The sequence below is a fragment of the Phaethon lepturus genome, unplaced genomic scaffold, assembly GCF_000687285.1.
Source record: "Phaethon lepturus isolate BGI_N335 unplaced genomic scaffold, ASM68728v1 scaffold34142, whole genome shotgun sequence".
NCBI classification, from domain to species: domain Eukaryota; kingdom Metazoa; phylum Chordata; class Aves; order Phaethontiformes; family Phaethontidae; genus Phaethon; species Phaethon lepturus.
In genome coordinates this window covers 1-9,734 of record NW_010524669.1, presented here as the reverse complement: position 1 = coordinate 9,734, position 9,734 = coordinate 1, and the positions used below count along the sequence as shown (strand labels likewise).

General features: G+C 36.5%; 1 protein-coding gene across 1 annotated transcript in view; it reads right to left on the bottom strand.

The window, feature by feature from the left end:
* LMLN (leishmanolysin-like (metallopeptidase M8 family)) overlaps positions 1-9,730 on the bottom strand; it is a gene marked incomplete at its 5' end in the record, with an annotated part of 13,228 nt that extends 3,498 nt beyond the window's left edge. Inside the window, 12 exons of the mRNA XM_010282524.1 lie at positions 476-608; positions 1,362-1,472; positions 2,122-2,198; positions 3,882-3,989; positions 5,268-5,385; positions 6,237-6,331; positions 6,585-6,690; positions 7,350-7,528; positions 8,397-8,514; positions 8,993-9,075; positions 9,514-9,544; positions 9,642-9,730. Of these exons, the coding sequence (XP_010280826.1) occupies positions 476-608; positions 1,362-1,472; positions 2,122-2,198; positions 3,882-3,989; positions 5,268-5,385; positions 6,237-6,331; positions 6,585-6,690; positions 7,350-7,528; positions 8,397-8,514; positions 8,993-9,075; positions 9,514-9,544; positions 9,642-9,730 (1,248 nt within the window). The remainder of the gene's footprint in view (positions 1-475; positions 609-1,361; positions 1,473-2,121; positions 2,199-3,881; positions 3,990-5,267; positions 5,386-6,236; positions 6,332-6,584; positions 6,691-7,349; positions 7,529-8,396; positions 8,515-8,992; positions 9,076-9,513; positions 9,545-9,641) is intronic.
* Between the last annotated feature and the right edge of the window lie 4 nt (positions 9,731-9,734).

Below are 9,734 nucleotides of genomic sequence, written 5' to 3'. Positions count from 1 at the left end.
TCAGAAATGCCATTAACAGTAACTTACAATATGCAAGAACCAGATGAACCAGAAGTATTTAAGAATGCTTAAATAATACAAAGAAATCCACATCTGCATGTGTCACTCCCCACCTCTCCCCCTTTGCAATCATAGTGTTCTCTGGGATGAAACAGAACAAATTTCTTAGCATGCAGTGACACAAGGCAGCAGACTGAGTGAAGAAATACCTCAAACAAAACTTTCTTGGGGACTTCTGTTATACAGCAACATTTCCATCTGATATTTGGTTAGATGGCCAAGCGACATCCTTATTGTTTTATTAAGATCACAAGGCTTTAATCGCAGATTCATTAAAATAAACTAAGCAGACATTTTTCACAATATCTAATCTCATTCATAAATTGGAAAGAAAAAAAAATGAAAAAAATATAATCACCTAGCTGCAAAGCACAAGAATCAAAACAGTTATTTGGTAAAGTAAGACCCATTATACCTGATATTCCTGAGGTAACTGCTTTGGAAACTTCTGCAAGTTGCACACTGCTACTGCTCTTTGGTCCTGTCTGCAGGTTAACTGCAAAGGGTTACTCCTCAAAGTGTCGCAGTATGGACTGATTAATTGCCTCCTCAAAGGCAAAAAAAAAAAAAGTCATATTACATCACTTTAACTGCTTTTCATAATTTAAATAAGCAGTCTGTCAAGACTGGCTGTTCCCACCCTCCCCCACACTCTGTCAATCACACAAAGAAGCACCAACTTCTTCTCTAGAGGCTAATTATTGTTATTTGTCTGGTTATGACCTTCCTAATTGAAAAAATATGAAGCCAGCAAACAGTTACAATCCACTCACCTATTTAGTTTTAATGACATTGCTTTGTAAACTTTAAAGAACAAAACAAAGCAACAACATACAAGCAAAAGGAGGCCCACTATGCAGCTGTATCCTAGAAATTTATGAGTATTGTAACGAACAAACAAGGAAAGCTTTGTTTTGAAGGTGGCTATCATCTCCTCTGTTGCTTTAACTACAATCCAGTAATGCAAAATGACACAGGCTGCATTTCCAATTAAAAGGGACAAAATAAGAAAGCAAACACTTTTAGATTAAGTCCCTCCCCTCCTCTCTAAAGCATAGCCCTTTTATAGTGTAAATGCATTCTACACCCTAAGATGTTTGGCTCTGTATTTATTGGGTGGGATGCTTCTGCACTGAATACATTTCGAGTGCTCCTTCTTGGGTGCATTTTGAAGGTACTTAAGACAGCATTCCTTGTCAATCTGTATCTACCTCTACTTCTTTTCACTAAGTTGCATTTGAAGGACAAATGTAAACAAGCATCAGGGTTTCCTATTTATTTAAAAACAACTGTTTACTTACTTTTGTCTCTTCTGGTCAATCCAGAATTTACAACTCTTCATTACAAAGTCACAGCCTTTATTGCGTCCCCAATCTAATTTCTCTGCCATGCTGTAATTTGCTTTATACCAGCTGTAAAGGTATTTTGAAATGAGAATACAGTTACTTCAAAAATTAAGTGTTCTGATTAATAAAACAGCGGTTCAAAGAACTTCACACTATGCCTTAAGGTCTTCAAATGAAGAAAAAGGGAAACTGCATCCCTTTCTACCTATAACAAAATATATTACAATTTCACTATTTGTCGAGTCACAATGGACTGAAAGAAAAATTTATTACTTATTTGTTCAACAGCAATGGATTGTGATCTGCAAAGGAACAATGCATTCAGAAATGCAAAGATGACATTTTAGATTATTTATTTATTCTATCTGCAAGAAGAGCTGAAAAAAATACCATGTACTGTATGCAACAGAGAAGACAAATTAAGAAAAAAGTAAACAGACACTACAAACAGTACTATGCATTGCAATGCATTTTTTTAAGGCTAGATTAAGAATGGATGGGTTTTGAAATACATGAAAAATATTAACGTACTAGGTATAACACCTTGTCTAATGTAATATATTATGTAATTATAATCTAATTATGCCTATTATCTACTGTGCTGCAGACAGATAAACACAAGTGCATCAATTCAAAAAATCAAGTAGAATCTAAACCAAAACACAAATGAACCAAGGTGCCCTCCCCCTCCCCCCACCCCCTTATTAATTCTTACCCTGTGTCTTCCATTAACGCTAAGGTGATCCTGGAAAAGACTCGATTCTGTGTATGGGATCCAGTCATTGCTTCATTCTGAAAGTTACCAGTTACTATTAGCAAGCCACTGAAAATCATTATTGTAAGAAAATGCCTCCTATGAAAAAGCATTTTATTTCCAGTCTCTTCTTACTATTGACAATTAAATCCCAACCTCTTTTATAAAAGTGATGAAAAGTACAACTCCCTTCCCCAGTCCACACTACACAGCTTCAGAATTCTAGAAGTCAGAAACCTGATTCCAAACTCCAGCTAAACCTTATTCATGACCAACATGTACTTGTTGTTCTTTACCTAAAATAAAATTCTTCCTTCTTCTAGCGTATTTATAAGTAGTAATCACACCCCACACTTCTGTATCCTTTTGGTAAGCTGAAAGCCAAGCTCATTTATTGTCTTATACACAAGTTATCTTGTGTAAGACTGATTTTTTACTTTTTCCTAGAATTTTGAGTAGTCCTTTTCAGGAGTGAGATGCACAGGACCCAAGACTAAAGGAACACATCACTCCAAATGAAGCTTTATTAATGTGGCAGTGGAATTTTCCATCTCATTTAAAAATAAGCAAGTTGACACCATCCTCAAAGAGCAACACCAGTCTCCTTGTTGTTGTAATTGTAACACTCATGTCTTCTTCCTGCTCAGTCATTACCAACTGTGATAAACTTCAGGCTTAGAGCAAGAGCTGCTCACCTTTCATTATACAACTGTGGGATTTCTATTACTGAACTTCACCTCATTTCTATTATTTCTTCAAAACATGTGGTTTTCCAGCCTTCTCTCTCCACTAGTGTGGTCAGGAGGAGTTACCACCAGCAGACTTACTAGCACCAAATTTATAGCATTACAATACTTAATCAGAGTTGGATCAAGACCAAAACCAAACTATGTGGGTTGCTTTCCAGATACAAACTTCCTCTGGAAAGGTGTAAAGGAGAGGAGTAATTATCTCCTTTCTGCTAACCCTATTCAATCATTAGAATTATCCTCATTCTAATGGCAATCTTTCCATCTGGCTTTAAACTACTGTTCCACACCAAAGGTTACTGAAAAGCAGTAAAACTAACCATTTCGGTCTCAAGAAACACATTTTTCAAGATTACTTCCACAGAAAAGTCTGTCCTGAAGCATTTCCCTTCTTGCTTACCTCACTGCATACAACAATAACTACAAAGTGTATCTCTGCCCAAAATATCACAGAACACAAAGTTATAAATAAAAGTAAGCTTAAATGTCAGCAGGGAAATAAATGTTTCCTTGACCAAATGAGGTTCTGAAGTAGAGATGGCAAAAGCTAACCCCAGGGCACATGAATGAAGATGAAGACAAGATAATGAATAGACAGAACAGTCAAATATGTGATGCATATGAGAGGCACAGGGTGACAAATTTGAACTGACTCAAAGGAATACCCCCCACCCCCTATAAGGTAAGCATACCTTCTCAAAATGGCAAATGGCACACAAAAGTAAGAGCCAGATTTTGTAATCAGCTTATCTCAAACCAGTACTCTGAGACTTTGCAATAAGGTAAAAAAAAATTTATCTAGAAATTGGACATTTAAGTATTTGTAGTTGAGCACTGTTTGTGATATATTTTGGTGAGGTTTGATATACCTGCGTTTTCAAGGCTCCAGTAAGTACCATTATAAACCTAAAAATAAAGGCGGGGGGTGCAGACATTCCCACAACCCCCTCCATTCCTAGTATCAGCACTAACCTCCAACAATCTCTTCTCCCAGTGATTGAGCTCCGTACCCATGCCACCTTGATTTTCAAGCTCCATTCCCTCTAGAATTGGACAATTAAAATGTTTTCGAGCTTCTTCCTAGAAAGAAAACATTTCAACACAAGTCTCAAAATACTGAGACGAATACCCATATGCAGCCCTAATCTTCTAGAATTATCTTTTAAAAGTATTTCAGCATTACTTTTTCTACCATCTTGTTTTCCTCTGAATGTAAGACACTTCTGCTCAGAGGCTGACTAAGCTAGAAAGTACCCCAACACCAAGCCTAACAATCTGTCTGCTTTTCTCCTAGAAATAAATGATGGAAGTTTACAACAGTAAAACAGTAACAGAATTAGCTGAGAATAGCATGCACACACTAAAGACCATGTAAAAAACAATCCAAACAAAAAACCCAAACAATGTAGGAACACTACAACCCTGCTTCTGTCAAACGTTTCAGGGAAAAAACACTTTTCTAGTAGGAAGCTGTGCTTGTCAACTAGTTTTGCATGGGGAATTGTTTTCTGCAAAATACTTGAAAAAATCTTAAGAGGCATCACAACAATGCTGCAGTCTCACGGTCAGGAGCCCAGCCTTTGCTGGTGCAGCGCTACCCAGGAGTACATTTAATGCTCTGAACATTTTGACCAACATGGCCAATTTTCAAAACAGGGTAATTAAACCGAGTTTGCTCTTTATACTATGTTAGATTTAAAAGAAACAAAAAGATTATTTGTGGACAAATATGACTAACACCATAACTTATTTCTAATACCAATTTATTACACTTAAGCATATGTTCTGTTGGGGGCAGGAGGGAGAGTCAGAGGTGTGGGAAGCAAGAATGATTTCCAAGAATACTTGAGGAATTTCTTTTAAACATGAAAAAATGTTAACTGCATTATTTTGTAATTGATAAAATTAGAAAAAGATTTTTAAAATGCTTTTAAAGACAAAAGTAGAAAATAGGATGAACTCATAAATGAGAAAAGCAGTGACAATGGTATCTGTTAAGGCAACGGGAGTACTAGATACCTGAGTCTGTAGGAAGACACCTGAAGAGTAGGATTAAGGAATCTATTCAATATCAACTGTGCTTAGCCTTTTATAACTAACTCCCCAGTCCTTTCATTGTCTCTTAGTCTGTCAGTTTACTCATTTCATACTGTATCTGTCAACCATTTTCCACTTCCACCCTCTCAACTAATCATACCATCTGAATTGCATAGTCTTTGGGACTATGGGACATACGTTCAGAAAAAGAGTATTCAATGTTAGGTTATTTCTCCTTAAAGGATAAGAAATATTTATGACAAGAATGTGATGGTAACCTCAGCATACAAAGTGTAAAAGTTCAAGCTAATCCACACTTACAACTACACGAGGCGTTATCAGAAGATAAACAGCATGGCGCAGCATTTTGCCACCACGTATGTCCCATAACCTCACTGCTTTATGAACGACTTTATTGCTCCACTGATACAAACCTAGACTGTAAGAAGAATGTTTTGGTTACAAATCTTTCCACAAATACACACTACTGTGCAATATTTATTTCTGCAAGAAACAAAATCATAAATAATCTCTATACTTCCTCATGCCTTATAAAGTTTACATTTACTATCCAACACTTCTCCTTCATAAGATACGCATTCAATATATACACAACTCTGATTTGATAAACCAAAGAGATTATTAAAAAGATGTCTGTAGACTCAAGATATATTTTCTACAGTTACCAAAAGTGTAAGAAAGGAAAAATCCTCAGAATTCCTATTATAAAAAGGAAGTTGAACAAAACCAAAAGCTCTCTACCCTTCTGCCTCCAAAACAGCCCTAGAACATTTCCACAATATCAACCAAATGAAGAAAAAAAGGCAAACTGTTCATTCCATAACAAGTCAGAAAAAAAATCACGCAGCAGAATACACACTATACACATTGTCAGTTCTGCCTAACTGTAAACCCTGAATGATATAGGTCTTAAATAAGAGTGAACCACATTGACATTAGACAGACTACGGAAAATAAAAGTCTTGATTTAGTAAGGTGTTCAGAAAGCATCAGAATTTAAGCATGGGTAGTGTTAATGCTTAACTTCAAGCCTCCTGATAAATTAAATCCTGCCTTAGTTTGTAATATATGTGGATAACAAAAGTGCTTAATGCCAATGTAAAGAAAGACTAAAAAAGCACAACACATCATTGTTTGAATATAATAAAAGGTAAAGCATTCTAGTAATAGAATCCAGTTGGATTTTCAACAGATAAGAATACATCCTAAAAAGGCAACATGAAAACATCCTTCAGTGGGAGTTCCAAGAAGTCCAAAAAAATAAAATACCTTTCATTAAAAGGAGGGAGTCCATCTGCATATCTTGCTGTCAAAGGTTTTCCATCATCATCACGATAAAATGCAAACAGTCCAGCAGAGAAACCCTTCAAGTTAAAAACCAAGCACACAGAAACCTTTGGCAAGACATTCACGTGCCAAGTCAAGTGTCACGAAAGGAGTTATCACTCCCACGGCAGACACACTGGAAGTACCGCACTTCAAGGCAATTAACACACAAACTGGCGAGAAAACAAGCACTTTCTTCCACCAAACATACTTCTCTTGCAACGAACTGGAGGTATGTGAGGAAGCAGGCACAAATTTCAGGGAAACGCATTTTATAACATGAACCCTTACCAGCGCATGGATAATCTCATGTTTCACTGTAGACAGCATGCCAATGAATTCCTGAGCTTGCGTTGAAATCATATTTGGACACAAATTAGCATATCCTGCTATTGGCCTGGAGACAGTTTGAAAGTTAAATGGTTTTCAGTAAAATACTAGCAAATTCAAATCATATGTCTCTTCTTGAAGAGACAGAATATTTTAAAAGAAAATGGAGATTAATGTAAAAATAAGCTCTTCCAAACAACTTCCCCAATCATGAATAGTTGTCTGTTAACAGTATGTGACTAGTTTACTGTTGAAAAGGGGAGGGATGGGATGGGATCAGTCTCTATATTCAGTTTTCTGCACAGGTGTTGCTGACAACAGTATAGGAGATCTGATTTTTAGGTAAGACACTAAAGAGGTGCAAAGTGCCTGTTACAATGACTACAACTGAGCTAGAATCAAAAGCTATGTAAGTAGGGCCTATTTGCATCCTCCTTTAAATTCGTGGCAATACGACATTCACTTCAACAGAAGCCGGATCCTGAGATAAAGTTTAGGTAATAACAGTGGAGGATTAGCTTTGACTTAAATGCTTCAACTTTGCAAGTTAAGCACTATTTGATTGTTTTGTGGTTTTATAGAAATATAGTATTTGTCTATTTCAGTAATGACTTCTACTGTGCTATACTGTACAAGAGAGGCAAACAACCAGACCGCACATCTAAACAATTAAGAAACTTGAAAGTTTAATTAAAAACAAGGTGTTGTACCAGAGCAAATACTTGCCTGTCCATTTCAGCTTCCAGTTGGCAGTAGGCTGCATACGCAATGATATTTTCATGGCCACACCTTTCGGTAGTGAGAGCACTAACATAAAGTACAAAGTCAGCATCTCGAACCCCTTCTTGGTCAGGTACACCAGTGGGTGTGCAGAGCCATTCATTCTTGTTGTACACCCTGCATTGCTTTGGCAATGTTCAAAGGTAACAATTACAATACATTAGTTATGACAGAAATTTTACATGACAAAATTCAATTAGCTTGAAGCCAAGAATAAATCTCATTGTAAGACAGCCAAAAGATGAGAAAACTCCCTAAGATAGTAGATAAAACCAAAGCCAAAGAATAACTTTCAGATTACTAGCTCTTTTAATTTATTAGACACCAGGAAAGTGGCAGCTTTTGAAAAAAAGGGCCTGCCAAAATAGATATCCCACAATTAGCACCCTTTATTTCCTACAAATTAAAAAAAAAAAAAAACCTGGCTCACAGAAACAGTATACAGAAGTAGCAATTGCATTTCACATGTAATCTGGTACGTTTTTAATAGTGCGGATGAAAATTCAAGCTAAGAGAAAGAAAGAAATCTACTCATCACATACTGTAGTTGAATCAAAAATTCATGCAAGAAAACAAATTAGAAGCATTTCCTGCACCATGCTCCTGGTTCAGTGGATAACCTCTTCAAGTAAGGTCTTAAAACAAAAAAATCAAAACTTATTATTAATTCTGTGAATATCTGACTCATTGACCAAGGTGAATAATGAAGTGACTAGCAGCAATTTAACATGCTTTGAATCTCATCCTCTTTGTACAGTTCATTATAACACAGGCTTAGAGAACAATAAACAGTTCAGTTTTACTTGACTTTTGGTTCAACAGCATAAACTGAAAAAACTCCCACTAACTCAAGTTGTTCTATTCTGTCACTCAAACTCAGTGATCGCCCGCAAGCAGGTCACTTATGCACAGTTAGTGATATTAACTTTTTTACTAATTTCCACAAACAGTAATATTTCCAAGGTTAGAAAGCACTTAGATGGCTTAGTTTACCTGGAGGTGTTTCTCAGGAACGACGACTGGCCCGCATCTTGTATGGTCTGCACAGGCTCCTTGGCAGTATCTGTGAGGGTCAGCTTTCCTCCTTAAATAGTGGTTTGTTGCACACTGCCTTCAATCAAGCATGAAAGACAGTCAGCACTGGTTTATAATTAAAAAGAAACTGTAGAATAGTCTTACAGCACCCGACAACACTGTAATACAGATATTTAATGTAACTTCCATGGTGAAAAGTACATTTACCCTGCTCTGGAAGACACAATGCTTCCAGTTGTTAACGGAGTATCCACAGGTTCAAAGAGAGATTAGGAACAGGTTCATAAATGGGGCTACATCTAAAAGGAAACAGGCAGCATGTATACCCTTTATGTACCCTCTGACATCAGAAATGTAGATGTTGATCATGGAAGGTTGGCAGATTTATCTGTTCTCCCTAAATAGCATCTCCTACCACCACTAGGTCAGACTGGTCACTGGTCTGATTCAGGAGAGCATTTCTTATGCTCTTATTCTATTCTTGTTTTAAAGGCTATACAACACAATGTCAAATACCAAGTGTAGCAAGTGATTTTCAACAAACTTTCACATACCTGCTTAGTAATATAGTACCCGTGGATTTGCGCACTTGAAATGTCTTCTCCAAGTAAGATATGGCTTGTGGAAAAAGTTTGTTCTGAAGAGAACAAAAATAAGTCACCCAGTGGCAGCGCAGACATAACTCACCTTAAAAGCATTAACTACCAAGTTACATGAAACTTCCTAGGTGTTGTGGTATATTAGAACAGCAGAAATCCAGATTTACTAAGAAGTTCAATTGTTATCACAATATTTGGGAAATGTTTTGTTTCAGTATTCCCATATAAATTTGAATGTACGGCTTCAAAGAGGCTTTAACGTCTCACTGAAACCTTTGTACCTGTTAAACAACATTCAACAGAACACTGGAAGTATTTGGAGTGGAGGCATAATCTGTATACAAAGCCTTGGTTTCCCAGACGAGAGGGTATGAAATTGCTGATATTTAAAGCCTTTAATTAAGTTGGCCATAAACTTAACTTCCTCCATGCAATAAAATACATACAAACATAAAGGGGAAGCAAATATGACATACCTTTATAAGGTGTCTTTTCTCAGGTAACAAACTGTATTTAAAAAACAAAACAAACATGCTTTAGTTAACAGGATTTCCATTCTCAAACATGGAGGGGAAAAAAAAGGTTGCCAAAACAAAATACTCACTCCTCAACACTTCCGTCATATATAATCTTAATTCTTAGCTGTTGGTCCACATTTCTCTTCAAGACATGATTTTCCTTCAGAGGAACTTGATAG